Source organism: Vulpes lagopus, chromosome 5, assembly GCF_018345385.1.
Source record: "Vulpes lagopus strain Blue_001 chromosome 5, ASM1834538v1, whole genome shotgun sequence".
Taxonomy (NCBI): Eukaryota; Metazoa; Chordata; class Mammalia; order Carnivora; family Canidae; genus Vulpes; species Vulpes lagopus.
In genome coordinates this window covers 57083538-57109683 of record NC_054828.1, presented here as the reverse complement: position 1 = coordinate 57109683, position 26146 = coordinate 57083538, and the positions used below count along the sequence as shown (strand labels likewise).

Here is a 26146-nt window from a genome sequence, read left to right as displayed (position 1 = left end):
TTTTCTTTTTCTTTTTCTTTTTCCTTCCCCCTCCCCCCCTTTCTTGGTAGAGGCACGCCTCGTTTTCCTGAGTTTCACTTGATGTGCTTCGTAGACCCTATATTTCTTACAAATTGAAGGTCTGGGGCAGGCCTGCCTGGGGAAAGTCTACTGGCACCATTTCTTCAACAGCTTTTTCTTGCTTCACGTCTCCATGTCACATATCGGTTAAGTCTCACACATTTCAAACTCTTTCACCATTATTCCACTTTCTACAGGGCTCTGTGATCAGCGACCTTTGGTGTTACTACTGTAGTTATGCTGGGATCCCATGAACCACACTTCTCTAAGACCACGAGCTGAATCCATACACGTGGGTGTCCGACTGCCCACCGGACTGGCCATTTCCTGCGTCTGTCCCTCCTTGTCCTGGGGCTTCCCTAGTCCCTGAGACACCACAATATTGCAGTTAGGCCAATTAATAACCCTACAATGGCCTCTTGGTGTTCACGTGAAAGGAAGAGTCATAGGTCTCTCACTTTCAATCAAAAGCTAGTAGTGAGTAAGCTTCACCAGGAAGGTGTGTCGAAGGTGGAGATGGGCCCAAGCAAGGCCTCCTGCGCCAGTTTGCTGAGTTGTGTATGCAAAGGAAAAGTTCCCAAAGGAGATGAAAAGTGCTCCCTCCAGTGAACACATGAATGATAAGAAAAGAACAAACAGCCCAGTTGGTGATCTAAGAATATAGGGATTATTAAATGAAAGTCTGGCAATTATTCATTTATTTATTTATTAGAAAGTAGAAAGATTCATGAAACTATAACGCCTGGGAATTTCTAAAGATAACTCCACCTTCATTTTTTTTCCTCTTTTGGAGGAAATGATTTTTGTCTATTCCAAACAATGACGCGTAACACAATTGAAAGTTGGCACATTTTTGGTAAACAGCATTTTCCTGGTAGTGTGGAGCTTACTGCATATTTCTTTTGAGCCAGACCTCTCAGTACCATTTTGATCTGTAAAATATCAAAGTCTCCTCTATAGGATTAAGTTTACATCCTGGAGGGTCTGGACAGAAAGGAATCTTTAATTTTGATTTAATGATCAAAATTAAATTAATACCATCTACTCAACTCTAGGCGATGTTGCTAGTGTCGTTGAATGTGACACGAGTTCTGGGCTGTCAGTTACTTTCGTTCGTTCCTTGCTAGGGACTATTCTGGGTTTTGGCGTCTTTGGTTGTTCCTAAGAAGCCACTTGTTTAGTTATACTGTCATTAAAATCATCTCTGCAGTGTTTTTTAGTTTCATAGGTGCATCTACTTATGGATTTATTTTTACTTACTAGCCTAGGATTTATGGTGCTTCTCAAATCTGACAGCTCATGTCTTTCATCACTTTTGGAAAATCCCTAACCATTATGTCCTCAAATATTACTTCTTTTTTTCTTCTTCTTCTTCTAACATATCCATTATATATACATTGGATATTTACATGCTACCCTCTAGCTCTTAAACTTTCTTTCATATTTTTGGCCATTTCGATCTTCTGAGTAATTTCCTTGACTCTATTTTTAATCCAGTCATTATTTTTATTCAGCTACATCCAGCCTGCTGTCAACCTTGCCTAATGAGATATTCTTTTTAAAAATTTAATATCTATATAATATTTATTTCTAGGACTCTTTGGTTTGTTTTCAAATCTTCCTAGTCTTTTTTTGGTAGTAACTTGTTTCCCTGTCAAGTTTTTAATTTTATATTTTGTGTGCTCAATTATAAAAAAAATAGCCCGTATTTATAGTTTCTATTATTTTAATTTCTCATGGGTCATTTTACCTACTTGTTGCTTCTTCTGATTTTTCCTTATGTTGTTTATTTACTTGTATTGTCTCATAATTTTGACTCCTGAGCTTATGTGTGGTTAGGCTTTTTCTGTTGAAGTCCTGTGATGTAAATCCTGAGAGTGTCTTCATCCAGAAAGCTTTTGCCTTTGTTTCTGGAAAGTGCCACAGAGTGTTATCAATCCAGTATTACTTTTTATATTAATTATTCTACTTGGTGTTTCCTGGTTTTTGAATGCTGAATACTATAGAGAACCTTCTATTTATCCCACAAGAAGACCAGATTGAGACAGATTATTTTCCTATTATAGTCCTATTTTGGTCAGCAGATTTATTTTTGTGGTTCACCTTTTTACTGGAGGCACAGCTCTTGTGGGAGCTCCCTCTATGGAAGGTCTCCATTCCAGCTCTTGGCTCCTGCAAGCCTAAGGCTTTGTCTCCAGGTCTTGTATTGTCATTAAAGCACAAGTAACCCATAATTCTCTGGCTTTATGCCTTTTATTCAGTTTTTGACTGCTGCGACTTTTATCCCCCAAGCTCTGTTAGGCATACTATTTTTATTTTACTATTTTATCTATAAAACATCAAAGTCTCCTCTACTGCATTATATTTACATCATGGAAGGTCTGAACAAAAAGGAAATTTTAATTTAATTTATATTTTTTAAAGATTTTATTTTTTTATTCATGAGAGACACACACAGAGAGGCAGAGACACAGGCAGAGGGAGAAGCAGGCACCATGCGGGGAGCCCGATGCAGGACTCGATCCCAGGATCCCAGGATCATGCCCTGAGCCAAAGGCAGACACTTAACCACTGAGCCACCCAGGTGTCCAGAATTTTTAATTTTAATAATGAGTAATGCAGTCCACTCAGATCTAGGAAATGTTGCTAACTATCTTTTATATTTTATGCTACTTTATAAATTTTATCGAGTATGACTAGTTTTGTAATGGTAAGTTTTCCAGGTTATCTAGTCTGTTTGTATGTGGGAATGTATATACACAGAAATACACCTTTTATACTTGAAGAGTCTTTTCCAACTAGGTAAAATAAAGGCAAAATGTCCCGGATATTAAACAACTCTGCAGGAATTATCAGTGGCCTAACGTGTTGACAGATTGATATGGGTGAGACAGCTAAAAATATTAGGGGCTATTTTTATTATGCCACTTCAGGCTTTCATATAAGATTCACAGAAAAACATATATTTAGTAAGTTATATAGTTAAATAAGTATATATTTTCACCTACTGGGACCAAAATATACTTTTTTCCAGGAACAGATTTCGGAAAAATAAAACTCCTTTATCTATTGTAGCAAAAATGAAAGAAGGAAACCAACTTTTAAAAACTCATAAATTGATGCTTGTAAGCCTGGGTTTTCTTGATTAGCACAAGATTATACTACACTCAAGGGTTATAACTCACCAAAAAGGCATAAGGGAAAGCTCAGTTTTCTTAAATTCTTATCGTCATGGTGAAGCCCTGATACAGTAGTTTTGACAAGAATACAAACACTAAGATGCTAAGATCAGATTGTAAATTATTCCAATAAGATGCCCTAAAATGTAAGCAGCACCTAGGATAGCACCCTCTGGGGATTTCATGATTCTGTTTTTATGATGTAAAGTATCCTGTAAGCTAGATCCTTAGGAAAAACTGCTAGTGGAAATGGAATCTAACTATGTCTCCCTTTTGGATTTCTTATTATGAAGATATTGAAAAGGTTGCTGGGCTTTTGTAACTTCCTTCACTTTTTTTTTTTTTCATATCTCACTTTCTTAGTGGGGCCTCATCCTTTCCATCTATAATACCACAGTTTACTCCTCCCATCTCATCCCTCCCAATGCGGCACACCCAATCTCCTTATCCAACTCTACCTTTCTCCCCTTCTACCATTTGTCCTTTTTAATCACTACAGTTCTATGAACTTGTTATATTTATTGTTTTTTAATCTGTCTTCCCCATTAGAAAGTTAAAACCCACCAATGGCAGGCATCTGTGTGTTTTGTTTACTAATATATGGCCAACAACTAAAGTAGCATCGGTCACATAGTGAGTACTCCAAAATTACTTGGGAAATGAGTGAGTAATTTTAAAAAATTTTCCCCGCTTATAAATCAGAGTGATAATTCATAGCTCCTCATTTCCTTACAGAGATATGTCGTATATGTGAGATACACGTAATGTCAAGTATATTGATTATTCTGAAAGAAAGCTGCCATTCCTACAATGACACCAATTACCATTCCTGGAAACATGAAGTGAACTTGTCTTTAAATGCCTTTAAGTTTCCATCTTAACTCTGATAAGTACATGGCATTTCTCCTTATACAATATCTCTTCTATAGCAATAAAGAATTTATAACGTTCACTACTTGGGTAAAGGTCCTACCTCATTTTTTTCTTTGAGTTTTGTGATCATGACAATCACAGGACTGTCTTCCTGCCAAACCATCTGCCAGAAATCATTCACGGTGTTGATCATGGGGCCCTGTGTGGCGATGAATGCTTTCTCTTTGCCACTGTAGCCCTGGTTCGAGTAAAGAGACAAAAATATTGGATTTAGAATTCATGCCTTGCACAGAAAGTTTAGAACAAGTTTCCAACAAAATGGTTCCACTGGTCCAAAAGCAACACAGACTTTCACGGCTTCACTGATTCTAGCACAATTCATCTGGCTGTTCTCCCAGCAAGTAAAGCATAGCATACAGTACTGAGGGGCATGAAGCTCAGTTCTCACCAGCGCACCCCCTAGCACCCAGAGCACTGCAGCCAGAGATGCACCGGAGAGGAAAGTACCCACTACCAGTGTTGATTATGACTAAACCAATGAACAAACTTTCAAGTAACTAAGTTAAATCATAATTAATCCACAAAACACAAAACAAAACACCAAAGCCCAACAATTCCAAATAGTAAGTCCACATGCTCATCAGAGAGAAATTTATATTTACTTACTTACCCTAATATAATTAGCATTAATGTAAGTGCTCAAAGAATCAGTTACATTTTTTGGTCTTAAACACACTCTGCTGAGGGGATCTAATGAAGAAAACAAGAAGGAATGCATCAGACAAATGTATTCTTTTTTAAGTTCCTTAGAATACCAATAATGGTACACAGCACACCTGCTACCTTATATACTGACTGTCTGGCTTGTGTCATTGTTTGCTGTTGATGCATCTGTGTGTCTGTCTCTTGATCCACCTGTGTTTACTGCGGGACAATTGGGCCCATCTTGGCCCCTGTCCCTGAACACAAATCTTGCCTGTAAGCTTGAGATGACGAGTTTATTCATCATGCTGTTTTTGTGGGTTTCTGATTCTTGGCCCCATTTCTTATTTATGCTGTTTTTCTTGTACTTTGGATTTGGAATTTGCACCAGATTTTCTTACTCACTTGTCTTTTCTCTCCTGCCCAACAGCAAACACTTGGTCTGGCCAGAATCCCCTCTCCCTAAGGAAGCTGTCTTTAGTTAACATGTGTGGTGGTAGTCTGTTCACTGACAGCAGGGAAATCTAATACTAGGTAGATTGTTCTAGCGCTAGCAACAGCATCTTAACTGTTCAAGTCACTTACCAACAAGAAGTTGAAAGGCTCTTTGCAAACCATGGTGCTATGGAAAATGTGGTAATTATTTTTACCAAGGTTTATGTAAATGAATTAGATCAAATCACCTCTTTATGGTTTCTTTGATCTGACACACTTTGAGCCCCTTAAAGGCAAAAATGGATATTTTTCATTATGTCTAAGACTTAGTGTCTAGGACAGTGCTTCCATGTAGAGTAGACACTCAACAAATGTCTATGGCATTGATTTAAATGGTCCTTTCCATTTTTTAAGTCATCAGTTCTGTGTATCCCTCTCTAGTAGTTGTTTTATTATTGTTTTTCTCTACATAGGTAAACTTGTGAGAGTTTATCATACCCACTGTTCTTACCTCCTCCTCTAGAATTCAATCCTCTTTGTATACATACCAATCCATCCTAACCTTAGTTTTAATCTTTTTTTTTTAATTTTTTTTTTTTTTTATGATAGTCACACAGAGAGAGAGAGAGAGGCAGAGACACAGGCAGAGGGAGAAGCAGGCTCCATGCACCGGGAGCCCGACGTGGGATTCGATCCCGGGTCTCCAGGATCGTGCCCTGGGCCAAAGGCAGGCGCCAAACCGCTGCGCCACCCAGGGATCCCTAACCTTAGTTTTAAACAGGCACCACTCTTGCTGATACCATCAATGACTCTTTTGTTGAGTTAAACAAATAAGCTTATTGTGGTAATTTTTTTCATGTTTTATTTATTTTATTTTTTTAAAGATTTTATTTTATTTATTTATTTTTTTAATATATTTTTTTAAAATTTTTATTTATTTATGATAGTCACAGAGAGATAGAGAGAGAGGCAGAGACACAGGCAGAGGGAAAAGCAGGCTCCATGCACCGGGAGCCCGATGTGGGATTCGATCCTGGGTCTCCAGGATCGCACCCTGGGCCAAAGGCAGGCGCCAAACCGCTACGCCACCCAGGGATCCCCTAAAGATTTTATTTATGAGAGACACAGAAAGAGAGAGAGAGGCAGAGACACAAGCAGAGGGAGAAGCAGGCTCCATGCAGGGAGCCTGACGAGAGACTCGAGAGACTCGATCCCAGGTGTCCAGGATCACACCCTGGGCCGAAGGCGGCGCTAAACTGCTGAGCCTGGCGTCCCTCATGTTCTATTCTAATATTTACCATCTTCTATTTTAAGTGCTTAAATTTTTGCCTGCCCTCAATGAATTGTATTGGACTCCTACTCCTTGAGGGCACGAAGTGTTTTTAACTAACTTTTATTTATTTATTTTTTTTTAAATGAACTTTTGTATCCTTTGTGATTTCTCTCTGGTATGTGGCTTATCGAGTGCTTAAGATCAGAATTCATTTCTGTTAGAACTGAAACACTGTTTTTGACTTCCTAGATTCTTTTTCTTTCTTAGCAAAGGGGACAGGAAACCTTTCGTTCCTTTTCAGTATTCACTGACAATTAGAAGTTTCCATAAACGCTCTATACCAGTGAGACTTGAAAAGAGACCTGTTCCCTTCAGTTTTTATAATGCCTACCATGTATAGGATTTATTGGGAACTCAGCCCTATAAACTGCTTAGAAGCAGGTTCCTTATCAAGCTGACTTAAGTTTAGTTTGGAAATTGGTAATTTATAAGATTTCCATGTATTTAGAGGTTTCCAAATACTTTTGAAACAAGAATGTACCATACAACTGAATAGGGGAAAATTGGCATTCTAACTAAAGTCTTTTAGCCTTTTTAATGTTAGATTAGACTCATAAAAAAAAAAGCTGAGGTTTAGAAAAATTCAAAACCTCATCATCATCATTGTCATCATCATCCTTATTTTCATCATTACTATTATGATTGTATTCATTTTATGCATTTTAAGTCTACATGCATATTTTAAATTTACATATTGGTTGAATTCACTATGATAACCTTTTTCAGGATGGGTATTTCTGGATTCTATGTTAAATATTTAGCACACCAGTTATGATACAACTAGGCAGTAGCAGTAACAATTCCAGCACCGAGATATTTTTCTTCCTTCGCTCTTCCCCTTTTATTTCCTTTCTTCTCTCCTTTTGCTTTCTTCCTCTTTCTTCCACTTCCCCCTCTCTTCCTCTCTTATTCCTTCTCTTCTTTCTGGTCTCCTTCCTGTTTCTTTTTTCCTCTCAACAAATTATTGAACACATATAGATTTAGTGTACAGAACACATGAAATCTCCCCATCTGGCTTCTTTAAAACACCTTTGGCAATTTAAGTCTTCTGCTTAACAGACAAAATGGTACCTGGACCCTGATATTGTTTTATTTATTTATTTTTTTTACATTTGTTCATTTATTTTAGAGAGACAGAGAGAGAGAGAGAGAGAGAGAGAGTGGGGAGGAGGGGCAGAGAGAGAAGTAGAAACTCAAGTAGACTCCACGCTGAGTGTGGAGCCCAGTGGTGGGCTCCGTCTAACAACCATGAGATCATGACCTAAGCCAAAACCAACGGTCAGACACTTAAGTGGCTGCATCACCCAGGTGTTCTTGGATCCTGATATTCTAATTGGTGTCCTATCAGATTTGGTCAAAGGTTATTCTGTGCTGAAGATTTCTTCTCCAGATGGAAATGCATTTGAGATTTGGACTCCAGGGGAGAAGCTATTGGATGAAAGAAGAGTTTATACTGCTAGTGTATCCTTGGGCAAAGACAGGGCTGTGAGGAATAGCATAGTTCTAGACGAAGTCAAGATAAGTGGGAAATGGGAGGAAAGGCAGGGGTGTGGCTATACCTTCAAGGTGACTGGGAGTCGCCTTCAGTTTGTTGTAGGATAGAGAGAGGTCTTCAGGACTGCATTATCCAATATGGTGCCACTAGCCACATGTAGCTAACTTTAAGTTAATTAAAATAAAATAAAACTTAAAAATCAGTTCCTCAGGTGCACTCACTCTACTTCAAGTGCTCCATTGCCATGTGTAGCTAATGGCCATCACATTGGAGATACAGAGCGTTTCCATCACTGTACAGGGTTTGGACAGTCAGGGCTGATCCTGGCAGCACAAGATGGTGATTATATGGAAATTTGCTTTTTCTAAGATCCTTACGAAAATTGTAAGAGGAAATAGGGCTCTTAAATAGTCTGCTTTTGAAACTGTAAGTTTTCTTTCCCTAGTTAGCGTTACTATTTTTCGGAATTGGTTCTGAGGTTAATGATCAATGCATCCTCAGTTAGGTGGAGGAAAAGAAGAATAGTGAGGGCTCACCATCAGTGGGAACTTCCCTTCTCACGAATTTGTTCTTAATTCTCTCCACAGCCCTGTGTAGGAAGGATGGCACAGAAAGATTAAGTCGTTTGCCACAAACTGAATCCTCCTGCCAGAGTAAGGACGCAGGTCTAACCCCTATATTTCGTCTGAGCCACATAACTGGTTGCCTTAATGAGTGGCTCACTTACTTGCATATCTACTGTGTTCAGGGCACTTAATAGAACGGGAAATATAAGTAGGAAATATTACCGGACCTTACATTTTTAAATATAAAATGATGGCCAAAGTAATTAGGTTTTAATTAATATTGTTCTTAAATTTCATCTATCTGGCTTTTTATTTGTATAAATAAATTGTGTGCATGGAATAAATACACATAAAACTTGTTATTATCCTTCATTGTTGTGCAAATAACTTCATATTGATGTAGGATCGGTTTTTTTTTTTCTCCACTGCTTTTGAGATTTAGGATATAGACATATTTTTATCACTAATATTTTTTAATGTTGTGAAATAATGTGATATAAACTTGATCTTCTCACTTTAATCTACCATGTAGAGTGTTTTGAGCCAGGCTGACATCATCCTTAGAGATACAGCTACGGTTTAATTGGTTCTCGGTCATCCATATTCTGCTGCAAGACATCTTCCAAATTATATGGCCTTACTAATATGTACAAGCTGGAAGGTTTTTATTTTTTATTTTTTAAGATTTTGCTTATTTATTTGGGAGAGAAAAAGTAAGGGAGAGAGAGCATGAGCAGGGGGAGGGGGAGAGGAAGTAGGAGAAGCAGACTCCCCGCTGAGCAAAGAGCCTGACAGGGTCACGACCTAAGCCAAGGGCAGAAGCTTAACTGACTGAACCACCCAGGCACACCCCCATGCTGGAAGCTTTTAAACTTGAGTTTATTGTAGGTTAAAACAATTGATAAAACAATACTTAAAATCTTAATAATTTTTAATTATTTTATACAATGTTTAGAATTTATCCCATATTACAGTCTAAAATGAACCATAAAGAATAGCTTCCCATATCAACTCCAGTCTTCTCCGGTGATTCTCAACCAATGGTGTGGTGTGCCCAAACTATATTTACCCAATTATATTTTGTGCAACAGCGGGGGGGGGGTGTATTCAGGCTACAGACATTTTCAACAGAAAATCCATTATTTGTGACATCAGTTGTCAGCACAGGTGCCCTGGTTCAAGTGATCCACCCAGTTCTGGGAATGGAAAAGCTGACACAGGGCTATGAAGGACTATGTCTGATATCATCAGAGCAGGAAATAGAGAAGGCTGAACTTCACTTATTTTTTTTTTAAGATTTATTTATGTATTTGAGAGAGAGCGAGAGAGATAAAGAGAGAAAGGGAGAGTGTGTGAGAGGGAAGAGGGGCAGAGGGAAAGCATCTTCAACCCCATTTCCTGCTGAGCCCCCCATGGGGCTCTGTGGGGCTTGATGGAAGGATCCATGACACCATGACCTGAGCTGAAACCAGCAGTCAGATGCTTAACTGACTGAGCCACTCAGGTGCCCCTGAGAAGGCTCAACTTTAAATAATCCTAATAATTTCCAAATCCTTCTGACATTAGCTGGTTAAGTAAAACTGCAATGAGTGTATATGCCTTAGTTTCTTATATTTGGTAAGTTTCAGTTGAAAAATCTTGAGAGAGACAGAGAGGAGCACCACTTGTAGCACATAGCACTTTCACCCCCTTTAGCCAGCTACAGTCATAAAATATCTTTCAACAGGGACTATATTAATATAGATCCATTAAAAATATGTTATAGAGGAGTGTTTCCAACTCTATCAGAGGGGGCAGCCCCAAAACACCATTAACAGTAATTCTTGATATAACCATAAATAGGGAGAATTTGATGTTTTATGAGTGAATTAATGGGCTTAATTATACAGACTCTAATATTTCAATACCCATACTTTTGAAACATTTTGTGGCTCCATCTTTGCAGAGCTATTGTTTTGAGATATTTATGGGTTTTGCCAAAACCCCAACCATCTGTGGTCTAGTGATTGACAATGTTACATCCTCTCCAAAGCATTTTTGCCACTCTAAGCAGAATTACTTAGTCCTCTCTATACTCCTACACGACTTGCCTTTCCTCTCTAGCCCATGACCTCCTTGATCTTATAGGCTATTCCTTATTTCTTACTGGTTCCTGGTGTCTAGCTCATTGCTTGACATTGATAAATTTCATGAAATTATATTTAGGTCGGGTTTTTTTTTTTTTAAAGATTTTATTTATTTATTTATTTATTTATTTATTTATTTATTTGAGAGAGAGCGCAAGCAGGGGGAGCAGCAGAGGGAGATGGAGAAGCTCCCTGTTCCCTTGAGCAGGGAGCCCAACTTGGGGCTGGATCCAGGACTCTGGGATCATGATCTGAGGTGAAGGCAGCTGCTTAACCAACTAAGCCACACAGGCACCTGAGTTAGATTTAGTTTTAACATAGTCTAAACAGTGTTTCTCAAAGTGTGGTGCTGGTATCATCTGTATCAGAATCACCCGGGTGTTTGCCTAGAAGTATGGATTCTTGGGCCCAAACAGCAGACTTACTTAAACAGAATCCCCGGGTGGGACCGAGGACTCTAGATTTTTATAAGGACTCTAGGTGATTATTATGAAATTTTTTGGTAACAGCTTTGTTAGGATGTAATTCACATACCATAGAATTTTGTCGTTTAAAGTGCGCCACCATACAGTTCTTCATTCACATAGAATTGTGCAACTGTCACCACGATCAACTCTGTAACATTTTCCTTCTCTTAAAATTAACTCCACAGCCTTTAGTTATTTAGCAGCTATTTCCCATGCCTCTCAGCACTAGGTAACCACTAAGACAGTTTCTGTCTTTATGGATTTGCCAATCTGGACACTTCAAACCGCTGAGCCACCCAGGGATCCCATATCAGTACTTTTTAAAAAGTCTTTGTGGCTTCATCTTTCCAGAGCTATTGCTTTGGACTTCTTATGGATTTTTGCCCAAACTCCAACTATCTGTTTGTCTAGTGATTGACAATGATATGTTTTTATTTCTCTTCGAATGAAAGCATGGGACTTCGACTAGAATGTCGGAGTCCTATAGTGACTCTCGGATTGGCCTTTTGATGAACTACCAAACTGTTTCCTAAGTAGTTGCACCATTTTACATCCCTACCAGCAATGTGTGAAGATTCCAGTTTCTTCCATCCTTGCTAATACTTTCTATATAGTCTATCATTTTTATTAAAACCATGTGGATGTGACGTGGTATCTCATTGCGGTTTTGATTTCCTATATGGCTAATAATGTTGAACATCTTTTCAAATGTCTATTGACTGTTCATCTATCTTCTATGGAGAAATGTTTATTCAAGTCCTTTGCCCATTTTTAAATTGGGCTATCTTTTTTATAACTGAGTGGTAAGAGTTCTTTATACATTCTAGACAGAATTCCCTGGTAGATGTATAATTTACAATTTTTCCCCCATTTTGTGAGTCATCTTTCTATTTTCTTGATGGCATGCATCCTTTGAAGCACCAAACATTTTAATTTAATAAAATTCAACTTATCTATTTTTGTTGTTGTTGCTTGTACTTATGGTGTCGTATCTAAGAAATTACTGACTAATTCAAGGTCATGAAGATTTACATCTGTTTTATACTAAGAGTTCTATAGTTTTAGCTTTTACCTTCAGGTCTGATCCATTTTGAGTTAATTTTTGTATATGATGTGAGGCAAGGTCCAACTTTATTTTTTTTTAAAGATTTTATTTATTTGAGAGAGAGAATGTGTGCCAGTGAGAGAAAGAGAGTGCATGCATAAGCAGGGGGAGGAGAAGAAGGAGAGGGAGAAACAGACTCCTCTAATGAGAAGGGAGCCTGATGTGGGACTCAACCCCAGGACCTCGGGATCATGACCTTAACCAAAGGCAGATTATTAACCAGCTGAGCCACCCAGGCACCCCAGGCATCTAACTTCATTTTTTTTTTTGCATGTGAATATTCAGTTGTCTCAGCATCTTTAGTTGAAAACACTATCCTTTGCCCATTGAATTGTTCGATGAAATCAATTGACCATAATGTGTGGCACAATAAAATTTTAGAACCATGTGTCTACTGGAATTGTAAGCTGACCATTATAATAAGAGTAATATAGGATAAAGTCACAGTTCGTAGTCTTGATGTGCATTTATAACTCCAAATGTGGTGTGTATGGAGAAGTTGTGAGGGTGGTAAATGATGAGGTAAGGGTGAATGGGGAAGGCTGGTGCTTTATAATGTAAACTATTTAATTCAAGAAACTTACTTGGCAAAATGGTCTTATAGCGATTTTTAGTTCCATGACGTGGAATGTCAATTTCTTTGGGATCCACGAAGTTCATTGGTATTTCCTGCAAAAATAAATGATATCAAATTAGTGTATCTAATGCTGCCACAAAGAAAATCTTCACAGGGGGCCATCTGATTCAGAGCCCTCCTGAACTTCAAAGTCATTTATAAAACAACAGACTACCACCTCTGGTTGACCAACACCCTTCCTTTCATAAACATATTAGCTGCACCCTGGCAAGCTGACTCTAAGAAACAGCATTCTGTGTTAGAAAGTATTACTTAACATATAGTTATTAAAGAAACATAAAACTTTGATTAGATTTTTAAGATTCCTTCTGACATAATTGCTAGAAATATATACAGACAGCTGAAAATGGACAATGCATTCAAATTTTAAAAAATCTTTATATAAGTTTAGTACCAAAAATTTCACTATGATGGATTCTCTCTCTCTTTTTTTTAATTTGATGGATTCTCTTTTAACATTATATGACTCTTTTAGGATTATTAAAACCTCCCTCCCCAAGTGGTAAATATAATATAAAGGGAGTTTTTGTTGATTCAATGGATGTAATATGATTTTTTTTTGTATTAAGGAATGATTTATAATTCTACTGTTCCACTTGGGGTTGTAAATGCAATATTTTTAGTGAAGAGCATCCGGACACTGTATTCTCCCACTTAACAAGAATATAAATGTTACTTGGAATATATGTCATGTGCCTCAAATAATTGGAGAGGGAACAATTAGAGCAGAAATGGCTCTGAGGAAACAAATTAGATCTAAAAGGTGAGCATCTGTAGATGACTGAGACAAAGAAAGCAGTAAGCCAAAGTTTTCAAAAGAGTTGAAACAAATGTGTAAGGATTTGATTATACAAAACAGTATGATCTCTCATTAAAATTCTGCAAAAATTGCTTAGATAAATGTTAACGTGAAATAAAAGAACTTTCATCTTTAGATCACATGAAGTACTATTTTTGTTACTTGAACTTTCTTCAATGGAAAATATAACTCAAAAGCCTAGTCATTGAAATGAAATAAATTATTTATAAATTAATTCAAATTGTCCTAGTTTTTAGTCAGTCTGATAATTTGGGAAAAACCTGGCTAGATCATGAATTTGAGATGTGGTCTACAGACAGGGGTAGCTTACTTTTTAAATATCATTTCCTAAACCTGCATTATTTTAGATATTTATAATACTCCTCCCTACTCTCTGCTGCAACTAATATTATAACTTCTCAGTTCCAGGTTACCAAAATAAGCAAAATTGTTGAATATTCAATAGAAAGCAGATGTTTATGTTTGATAATTTCAAATAGGTCAGCCTGTTTTGGCAAAGCCACCATCACCCTTCTCTTTGGTACTCTTTGTTGGCCTTGTCTTTCCTTTAAGGGCTTGTCTCCAAAAAGCTATCTGTGGTTCTATAAGGGAGTATTAGGCGTACCTTTGGCTAGCTGTGTGATCATTGACTGGTTCTTTCATCTCACTAGGTGTTGTTTTCTTTACATATGAAAAGATGACATACTACAAAGTCTAATTTTTAAAGCTACATGTTCATGTTTTCCTTTGGATGCTTAATAATAGCTGACAAAGCTAATAGTAAATCTAGCCCATTGCCAGATATTTCATTATCAGAGTAGTTGCAAATATCTGAACAGACCCTGGAGTGATCAATTTATTAAAATCACCAGACTTGGCTTAAGATGTACAACTGATTTGAGATTTAAAGTGACCCATAAAATGGATCCTCCTTTTGGACAATAATTAAACCTAAGAAGATCTAATCTGTCTCCAAGCTCTCTGAGTAGACGTGTGTTTTTACAAATCCACATATCACCAGCAACACTGATGGGTTGCCATCACTTTTGGTTAAACTTCCTAATCATCTTCAGCCCACATTTGGTATTTCTGTGCTCCTTATTTCATTAAAGGACACTGCAGGTGCCCTGTTGCTCATGTCACAAACTGGGGTATCATCCCTGATTCTTTCCTTTTCCATGACTGCCTCACCCAATTCAGCCCCCTTTTTGCAGATTCCTATAGGTTTTCCCCATTTTCACTCCTACTGAGTTCAGACCATCATGATGACAGTTCCACAGGATTATCTCTAGAGACCCCAACATGCCCCTTTCTTTTCTAATGCTTACTGCACTGCACATAGAGAGATCTTTTTAAAATTCAAGATAAAGTCCAAACTTTTGAATATGTATTAAGACTCAGGTTCCTTTTATAACTCTGGAGGCTCAACTTTTGCCCCTTCCCACCTTAATTTCAATGCTCCGGTTGAAACAAACAATTGAATTCCCCAGTGACAGCAAGGCTGTTCCTGCTTTCTGGAATGCCTCTTCACAGCCCAGTTCCTTCTTGTCACTTCTTTGCCTGACCAGCTCCTATGTACTCTGCCTCAATTTTGTATTCACATTCGGGTTTGAACACTTACCAGTAGTTGATGAGATGTAGGGTGGATCTAAAGCCTTGTACTTAACCTTAAGCTTTTAAACTCTAAGCATTTGTTTACTGTAAGCTGCTTGAGTGGAGAACGGTGCCATTTTAGTAGGTGCCTCTAGGGTCTAGTTTATCAAAATATCTACTGAAGAGTGAACAATAAACAGCGAGCTCACCATGAATTCGCTTTGGAGTAAATGTGAACTTGCCACGACGTCCCTCAGCTGTGATCTTGTGAGTATTCGGCTGGCTGACTGCAGGTACTCCATAGCCACCTTCTCCCGTGGGGTTGGGATAGCCACAAAGGGTTCGACATTCCCCAAGCTACTCATGTCCAGTGTAAGAGATACATTGGACCCTCGCCTGCATTGAGGAAGAATGTTAATAGGTTTGGAAACCACATGAGTTATTTTGATTACACAAATTGGTCTTCCGTACATACACCCAATTCAGCGAGAACTTCTACAGATATAAGGACCAAATGTTGTTTTTTTTAATGGTACCATAGTTGACTATAGCAACTATCCATAGTTTCTTTATAGGAAACTGACAGTTTTGTTGTTGGAAATAAGTCTGAATCAAGAAAATGCACTATAATTTATTAATGGGTATACTCTATACAAAAATAATAGGATGGTAGTCATATTAAGTGAAAAATTTAGGAAAAGTAATTACCACATTTGAATGAACAAATCATGTATAACACAACTTTATTGTTTGTATGTCTGAGAGCTCAGAATGTAAACCATATAGCCACCTAATACTCTTGACACCAAAATATTGTACACATGATCTTACTGGACATAGGAAGCTCAGAGAAAAAAAATATTTTAGTTCATATTATTGACATTGAAATAGAATTTAAGTTTTAAAATGTCTCTACTGTTTATAATTTCTGAATGAATCCCTAAGAAATAGCATCTGTATCCTCCATTTATGTATATATGTATGCATGCATGTGTGTTTGTGTGCGTGTATGTGTACATATTTATTTAATTCTATGATAAACTCATAAGGACCACAGAGATCACAGACTCTTATTCTGAGTTTTAATTTAGCTTTCCTCTGTAATTTCCCTCTTCTTGTTGGGTGATGAGGTGGGGCTCTTCCAACTTATAAAGGCCCCTCCTGCCCTGGATAGAAGGTGTGAGTGCTTCTTACCCGTAACCTTAGTTGTGTGGAACCGAGAAATAACTATAAAATAACCTGTGCAAGACCAACGGTCTAAGTCAGAGATTGTATTCACAAGAACTATTAAATTTAAAGAACTATTAAATTTAAATTTATTAAACTTTTTCTAGTTTTTATTATTATGCTTCGGTATCTCTGAGGTGATCAAATATGGTACCAAGGAAATGGAGAACAGGGTGTGAACAAAGACAGTAAGAGCAAATTCTAGTCCCAGCATACTTCATTTGAAGGGTGTTTTACATGCTTCTGATAGAAATCAGGAAATATTCATGTGGCTAGGGCTGAATTTTATATTTATTTATTTATTTATTTATTTATTTATTTATATTTTTGTTTTTTATTTATGATAGTCACACACACACACACACAGAGAGAGAGAGAGAGAGAGAGAGAGGCAGAGACATAGGCAGAGGGAGAAGCAGGCTCCATGCACTGGGAGCCCGACATGGGATTCGATCCCGGGTCTCCAGGATTGTGCCCTGGGCCAAAGGCAGGCGCTAAACCTCTGTGCCACCCAGGGATCCCTAGAACTTAATTTTAAACAATGGGAAATTGTTAGAACATACAACAAAAACCCAACAAGCAAAAGCCTGTACGTTCTTTCCTCTTATTCATTTGCCTCTGGTTGTAGCTTTGGGGCCATTCTATAGTTTCATGTGTAATGTCATTTTTGTTAATTTCTAAATGGTTTGTATTGTAGTTTTAATTCCTGGTTTCACTTGACATTTGTGTGTTTATGAATTTATCTTCCTTATTAATTTCTAGTTATTGTACACGCAAATAATCCAATAGTGGCTGGACTTCTAATGTTTGGAATTTCTCCATTCTTTTTTTGAAACAAATACTATGATACATTTTTCTGAATATTTCATAGATACTTTTGGGGGCAATAGACTGATTACCTATTTATATCTATCTCTGTATTTATAAACTTATCTATGTACATATGTGTATATATATCACCTTATTTAATATATTATTATATATTATTAAAGATATTATTCCAATCTATTTCTTCCTACTGGATTTCTTGAAGCCTGAGATGTATGATCTTCCACAGCACTTGTTTTGTTATTTTTCCTTATATTCCTAACAATATTTACTTTATGTATTTCAGCCATTGTTTTATTTGAAAAGATGAATAATTACATCTTTTCTGTAAATTTTATCAATATTAAGTAATTACATTCCTATTAGTTTTATGTTTTGCCTCACATTTGACATTTCCCCCCCAATTTTGTTGAGACAATTTATATTTATATACAGCACCATATAAGCTTAAGATTTTTGGCATCATTAACTGGCTTACACATATTGTGAAATAATTACCCTAATAAATAAACTTAGTTAACATTCATGATCTTCCTAGATACAAAAAAGAAAAAAGAAAAAGTTTTTTCCTTGCTATGGAAACTTAGGATCCACTCTGTTAACAACTTTCAAGTATTCCATACAGCAGCGTTAGCTATAGTCATCGTGTTGTACAGGACATCACGTACGTTACTTAGTTTATTATGTATTACTTATCTTAACTGGAAGTTTGTACCTTTTGATCATCTTTCTCTAATTCATCCTTTTGACACCTCCCAACCTCCAACTTAAAAAAAATTAATATTGACAAACCTATTTTTTTTTTGCATGTTCTTCAAAAACCTTTTCTAGTTTTTATTATTATGCTTAACTGTTTTGAATCATTGTTAGGGATTAGGGAAGAGCATAAAATATCATAAAATATCACCTAGCCGATAGGGGTATGTTTGTCCTCCTTTTTTTTTTTTTTTTTTTTTTGGTGGTTGTTGGTGGTGGTTGACCGGGCTCCCGTGTTTTTGAGTAGGAGGTAAACAGCTGAGGAGGGTGAAGAGTGGTTCTATTCTCAAACCAAGAATTTTAATCTATTTTTAGTGGGAAAGTAGTTTCTACAAGTTTCTCAATCCAATTTCTTTGGCCTTTAAATTGTCAGAAATTCCTTCTTAATTCTGATAATACATTGTTTATTAGTTTTTAGTGTGTTTGTGAGAATTTGGCTTTTGCTGGCTTCACAGATTTTTTTTTTTTTTGTAAGGAGTTGGGACAGGCCATATAAGGGATTGCTAATCAGATGTCATTTTATTTTATTTTATTTTTATTTTTTTTCAGATGTCATTTTAAACCATTAGTCCATGTAATCAATGTTCAGCCCCAAAAGAATAAAGTATCTGCAGCCAGTCCAGTGAGTGATACTCAGTGCTATGGTGGTTTAGTAGAAAGGGGGGTCTCTTCCATCCAGAGTTGTCAGAGGTGTGTGAAGAGCAGGCATTTGAGTTAAGCCTTGAAGGTTAAAGTTCAATACATAAGTTTTCGGGAAAGAGTTCTTTCAGGGAGAGAGCCCGACAGGAAAAAAAAAAAATAATGGAAGCAGGAAATGATAAGGCATCTTTGAGAAATGGCATATAAGCAGTTTGAGCCAGAGTTCAGTTGTATAAAAGTGTATTTTGGAATTGGAGGAAGGGTTCTGTAGGAGAAATGAGAGAGAAGCAAGAATCATAGAAATAAGCCTATAAATAGCCTGCCCAAATCCAGAAAAGAGAATTTCAAATATCAGGTTATATAAACTTCTATTAGGGCTTTCCACAGCATACATTATTGGGGGATTAGAAGCCTCTGAGATTCCATGTGTAATAGGGTCCATTTGATCTAGCGAGCAAAATTTCTGAGGATTCTGTGAAACCTTGAGAGCCATGGAGGCATTTTCATGCAAGCTTGACTTCGTAAGAGAGAACAACTTTTGTCTGGCAAGGGAAGGAAGAAAGGAAACTAATATTTATGAAACATCTCTGATTTGCCAAGCACGGTTCTAAGCACCTTCACATATGGTATTCCCATCTCCACAGCAGCTCTCTGAGGTTATTACTTTCCCCCATTTTATAGGTGAAGAAGGAACGAACTTAGGGACACAAACGTGGAACAAAGACACAGTCCAGGTAAGAGTATGAAACCCAAGTCCTCTCTGGTTTGCTACCCCTCAGCAAGGGTATGGTGGGCAGTGTTCGTTAGACTAGTCAGTGCCCTGCGTGGAGCTGGGGGCCAGCTGTGGGAGGAAGGCCAAAGCAGGGTAAGCAGGCGCAGTGTAGTACTCAGAGTGCAAATTCCATCTCTACAGTCAGGGTTGTCTGGGCTCAACTTCCTCCTCTCCCGAGTCCCTGCAGCACACCTGTGGTCAGCCTACCTAGCCTTGTGCATCTCAATATCTTCTTGGTGAAGTGAGGAATCCAGGACACCTGCGTCAGAGGGTAACCATGAGGATTAACCCGACAGGGTAAGTCAATTGCCTGAAAGGAGTGGTGCCTGGCTAAGATTCCAGGTCACAATGGCATCAAGTCTGATACAACTCTCGCCTTCTGCCTCTCTAAGGGATCTACCTTCAGAGATCTTTGCAAAAACTCAAAAACTAACCTTAACATCTTGAAATTAATGGACAGGATCAACACGTCTGGCACTACAGAAAAATACATCCTTCTCAGTGACCTATTTATCTCAAAATTTCCCCTTATTATGGCAAATTCATTTCCCCCGTACCCTCGGCAATCCCAGAACACTTCACCTCAACACCTCAGACAATGTCTCAAAGTTCAATTAAGGAATTAATCATGTCCAAGCTGTTGACCTTATGGAGAGCATTCTTGCACAAAACAGCCCTTATCGTGGTGGTGCTCTTCTATCCTGGACGTGAAATATTACCATAGGATGTCGTTAACATGGAAAAAAAAATCCCTGCTTTTGTTAATTCTTGTTTTCAAGGAACAAGCAATATTAAAGTTAATTGAAATACAGCGGAATTAGACAATCAGATGGGTAGGATCAACCTGAAGCATTTGCCCACTTCTTAGGTCTTGTGCATCCAGAGGAGACATTAAACACACATCCATACCTGTTTTAACTTTAAAGACACATCTATGTATGCTTTAGAGTGTTGTTTTTTTCGACATAAGAGTAACGTGCTCATTGTAGAAGGTTTGTAGAAGTCTTTTTTCTTCCTTTTAATTTATGATAGGCACACAGTGAGAGAGAGAGGCAGAGGGAGAAGCAGGCTCCATGCACCGGGAGCCCGACATGGGATTCGATCCCGGGTCTCCAGGATCGTGCCCCGGGCCAAAGGCAGGTGCTAAACCTCTGCGCCACCCAGGGGTCCCACTTCACTAGCTTTTAAATTGGCTTTTAAGTGTTGCTGTGCTAATGGCAATAATGACAGTGACTGATCGTTTTGAATTTTATTTCTTTGGTCAGAATTGAGGATAATACATTTTTATATCATTATAGTTCATTTATCAGTCCTTACCTTTAAGAACTGTCTATCATACTCTTTCCTAATGTTTATACCGGAGCATTACTGTATTATTGTTGACTATGATATATAAGACATTAGTTATTTCTCAGAAATACGTGTTGCATCTATATGGCTTATTCTTGCCTTAAAACACCAAAGATTTTTTAAAAGTTATATTTACTTTCCAACATGTCAGTCTTTGTGTGTGTGTGTGTGTGTGTGTGTGTGTGTGTGTGGCTTCTTGCATTGCTTTGATACATACAAATTCTTCTGGAAGTTACATTTTTAATAAAAGCTAATCTTTTAATCTATCTCTATCTTGGGGTATGGTAAAGGTGAGAATCAACTAGATTTCTTTCCCCCAAATAGATGATCAATGTGTCTAAAACAATTTACTGAACCATCTGGGGAAAACAGGTGTTTTGCAATCATAGAATATTAGGTTTTTAACCAGCTATTACTATCAATGATCTGGAGGAGAAAATACCACTTTCCTGAATCAAGAGTTTGTCTCCCAGGATCCATAAACCAAAGTGGTAAGAAGTAAGGATAGAATCAGAAAGACATTTCAAACAGAAAATAAATATCAGAAGTCAAGAGAAAATACAAATTAAGATCCGGGGCAGGGGGAACCCTAAAGGATTTAGACAAAAAAAAAAATCGACAGAAATAACAGGAGCCCTGGACCTTTAATAGAAACCGAATGTGGAAAACGAAGCACACACACTCTTATTGAGACCTTGCTTCTCCTTTGTTATGTAACTCTGGACAAACTGTTTAGACTTTTTTATGCCTCATGATCGCTGTTGGACAAAAGGGAACATAATAAAAAGCTTTATCAAGCTCCTGCCGTAGCACCAATTATTATTTATGCCAAAAAATAAATAAGCGAGAGGAAATTCAAAAGATACCAATGCAAACAATTGAAGGAAAAAGCAAATTCTTAAGGAAAGGTAAAAGGAATGCAATAAACAGCATTCTAATTACAATTAAGTAAAAAGGAAAACATGTATAAATCTGATGGCCCAGGGCCACACATCCATTTCAGCAAGAGCTTAAAAACAGTGCTCTGTTGAATTGTTCCATTCTGCACCATTGCTCTTAATGACCAAGAAGTGGTAAGGACACTACAATGGACTGTTAGAATAACTCAAAAATAAGCATTTTGTTTTCCTGGTCTTTGGGAGGTCTGTGGAATTTTAGAAGCTGGGTTTAGAGGCAGAAGAGCTATGGTTTCCAGCACTGGGGCCATCAGGCTATGTCTAATTCTCGGATATGCTGGTCCCTTAGCAGTGCCTCGCCCACCAAGAACAGTGAGACTTGAAGCCTGAAAAGGAAGGGAAATGGGAGTCAGAGGACAAAGTGAAACGAATGATCATTTTGCCTGGAGTCCAGGAAGATTTACTTCTGAAATGACTGGATTAAGAAGTTAACTTTCAAAGGGGAGTGGTGGTAGTTGCTTATCTGGAAGTATTGGAAATGAGAACAGAAAAATAGGCATCTAATTAGGGAAATACAAATCAAAACCACAATGAGATACCACCTCACACCATTGAGAATGGGGAAAATTAACAAGGCAGAATACCACAAATGTTGGAGAGGATGCGGAGAAAAGGGAACCCTCTTACACTCTTGGTGGGAATGTGAACTGGTGCAGCCACTCTGGAAAACTGTGTGGAGGTTCCTCAAAGAGTTAAAAATAGACCTGCCCTACGACCCAGCAATTGCACTGTTGGGGATTTACCCCAAAGATTCAGATGCAATGAAACGCCGGGACACCTGCACCCCGATGTTTCTAGCAGCAATGTCCACAATAGCCAAACTGTGGAAGGAGCCTCAGTGTCCATCGAAAGATGATGGATAAAGAAGATGTGGTTTATGTATACATTAGAAACGACAAATACCCACCATTTGCTTCAACGTGGATGGAACTGGAGGGTATTATGCTGAGTGAAGTAAGTCAATCGGAGAAGGACAAACATTGTATGTTCTCATTCATTTGGGGAATATAAATAATAGTGAAAGGGAATATTAGGGGAGGGAGAAGAAATGTTGGGAAATATCAGAAAGAGAGACAGAACATAAAGACTCCTAACTCTGGGAAACGAACTAGGGGTGATGGAAGGGGAGGAGGGCCGGGGGTGGGGGTGAATGGGTGACGGGCACTGAGGGGAGCACTTGATGGGATGAGCACTGGGTGTTATTCTGTATGTTGGTAAATTGAACACCAATAAAAAATAAATTTATTATTAAAAAAATGAACTGTGGACAGATTATGATTCTAAACATAAAATAAAAATATTAGAAGGAAGAAAAAAAGAAAAATAGGCATCTACAGATGGTAAGAACTGAGTGCAGAAGGAGACCAAACAGATTGGATCTTTGAGAGCTTTCCCAGCCTTAATGCTTTTGTTGTGGTTGTTGTGAAAAGAATATATGTAGTTCATTCACAGCGGTCTTTATCGCCATACACATCCGATCCCACATGGTGAGAAGTGAGATGGTTAATACTGACGCCCTCTTCAGATCTGAACCATTGTGAGTCTAAGACCTTCGGTCCTGCCCTCCCCTCCTGGTGTGTGCCCTCCCCTCTTTATAATGATCACACATCTGACAGTCTTGGCTTCATCCCAAAGGTGAGCTCAGGCCCTTCCATCTCCGACTTGATTTTTCTTATTTAATTTTGCTTGATTTGTGCACATTTGTAGTTTTCTAGGGTACTCAATAAAAAGAAAAGAAAAAAGAGACATTTTTTACTCACTTGAAATAACAAAGGAGTTAACAATGGTGAGATAGTGAGGTGAAGTCCCTTTACTATGTGTGGATTGACTGGCTCCCACGGTTCTTTGAAACTCTCTGATTCTACTACTTTCAAGTTCCAGAGGTGATGGTATTTAATGAATGGTTTGCTGTTTCTCTCCATCTCTTTACCTTCAAATAAACTATATATAGTACTAACTCCCTTCCTGGACCACTTGACAGATGAAAGGGTAAAATTAAAAAAAAAAAAAAAAAGTTAGGGAGTGCTAGGAGTTTTAAATTGTGGCTTCAATTCAAAGCCCCTGGAAAGTTAAATGTGACATAATGCAGTGTTACTAATTTCTAAAAGCTGAAATAAATGAATAGATATTGTGACCATCCATCGTAAAATTTCCCAAAAGGAAATCCTGTAGGGAAGAAATGTAACAAGGATAAAAGAGACCAAGCACAGGCCCAGGAAGATGACAAATGAATTTCAGCCTAAAGCAAAAAGAAAATCTCACAACGCGGAGAATATTTTTTGGTGTGGGAAATGATTGATTTCCCTACTTGAAAGCACTGACTTCACTAGGTAGATTGCTGCTCTCCGTGTTGAGTGATTAGATAAAAATTTTTGAATTTGTGCAAGGATATCTGATCTTTCATGCATGTATAGGACGAGGCAAAATTTATTACATCCTTCTTTTATTGTTTAAAAAAATTAAAGTCAAGGGGGCACCTGGATGGCACAGTTGGTTAAGCAACTGACTCTTGGTTTTGGCTCAGGTCATGAACTCAGGGCTCTGAAATCAAGCCCCATGTAGGGCTCTGTGCACGCAACACGGAGTCTGCTTAAGACTCTCTCCCTCTATCCCTCCCCTGCTCTAAAATAAATACATAAATCTCTTTTTTTAAAAAAAACAAAACAATAATTAAAAAATAAATATAAATTAAACTTATTATATTTTTCTTGAATGACCCTGGAGTGTGAGTTTAGATCAGTGCTCTGTGCTTTACTTAAGCTCTTGTGGCCTCAGGCTACTTGATCTGTAAATGGGGAAGATAATAAAACTCACAGGGTTGATTCACCCTGTAAAAGTTAAAGAACAAAGATAAGTGAACATTTCCAGCCGGCATCTGGCATATAGTACACGTATGTGAATGGTTGTACTAGTTAATACTGATCACGTGGTAATTCTTACTTCACTCTCTGCATAAATGGCTGTGTGGGAGCTATATGGCATAAACATTGCTAAATATTTGAAGAAGGCAATGTCGGGAACGTTGGCTAGTGATGAAAAGTCAATGGCAGTCTAACATATGCAAAATCAGTAGTTCTCTAAGTTGAAACCATTTTTTGTACCTGGAGCCCTTAAAATTCTTACCTCCTGTCCTTAAAATTAATAACTTTTTTAAGGTTAAAAAATAATGCATATACACTGTAGAAAACCTAAAGCTATAGATAACAAAAACAAAGAAAAATATCCCATAATACCAACACTTAGAATGACTGCTGATAACATTTGATGTGTATGGTCTTCAAGTCCTTGGATGTATCTATGACAACATCTAGATTTTTACTCTACATATTCCTTTATGACCTGCTTTTAAACTAAATACATCGTGAATGTCTTTTCATGTCTTCAAATTTATTTAAAAACTATTTTCAGACACTCTGTAGTATTCCATTGTCTGGATGTGCCATAGTTTGTTTATCCAATACCTTATTTTTAGACATCAACTTGTCTTCAATTTTTCACAATTATAGACAAGACTGCAAATAAATAGTCTTGTATCTAAATGTTTGTGCATTTCCATGATGATTTTTAGGTTGAGGAGTTCTAAACACTAACTCAAAAACCCTGAGTTTGGAGAAGTCACTGAATGCATGGAACGTGGAAGAGGCATGAAGATCACCTCTTGCGGCTCGCTGACATGGAATTAGCTCAGACCCCCTTCATCTATTGTTCAGACCTTTGCAGTAGCTCCCCAGAAAGCTTCTGTAAGTCTAAAATCTCCTTGGCTTGGTATGTTCTTTACCAGAGAACATTCACCAGAATGATGTCTGAGCATTGAAAATATGATAATCAAACTCTAGGGTTTTTTTTTCCTCTCAAATTTCTTAGCAATTTTTCCAGGATGTCTCCGATATAGTCACTAGAAATGACTGATTTTAAAGTGTGAACTCCTTGAGGGCAAAGATTGCAATCCTCCCTCTGTATTCAGTCCTGAACTCATGGAGAGTAACACTTTTGTTATCTGCATGTATGAGTGATTGCAAATAGTTGGTTAAGGTAATACTATGTGTAATTACTGCACTCTGATGGCTTTTCCAATCCTTCTGAAGATAGGAAAAGTGGGGGATCATGTTACATAGAAGTTGGAAATGTGGAATGGAGAAGCTATACTTATCCAGGTATAGTAAATATTACAGTTAATATTTAGTTTGAGTCTTATTTAAGTATCAGTGAAGTCTAGCATTAACATCCTAAAGAGCTATGATGATTTTG

The 26146-nt window shown here is 37.7% G+C and overlaps 1 protein-coding gene across 4 annotated transcripts in view; it reads right to left on the bottom strand.

The window, feature by feature from the left end:
* The window catches only part of PTPRR (protein tyrosine phosphatase receptor type R), a 235325-nt gene that overhangs the window by 27773 nt on the left and 181406 nt on the right, over positions 1-26146 (bottom strand). For all 4 annotated transcript variants that reach the window (XM_041757500.1, XM_041757503.1, XM_041757502.1 and 1 more), the window contains 4 exons: positions 15580-15766; positions 12926-13010; positions 4783-4862; positions 4213-4350 (listed from right to left, as the gene is read on the bottom strand). In XM_041757500.1, the coding sequence (XP_041613434.1) occupies positions 4213-4350; positions 4783-4862; positions 12926-13010; positions 15580-15766 (490 nt within the window). The remainder of the gene's footprint in view (positions 1-4212; positions 4351-4782; positions 4863-12925; positions 13011-15579; positions 15767-26146) is intronic.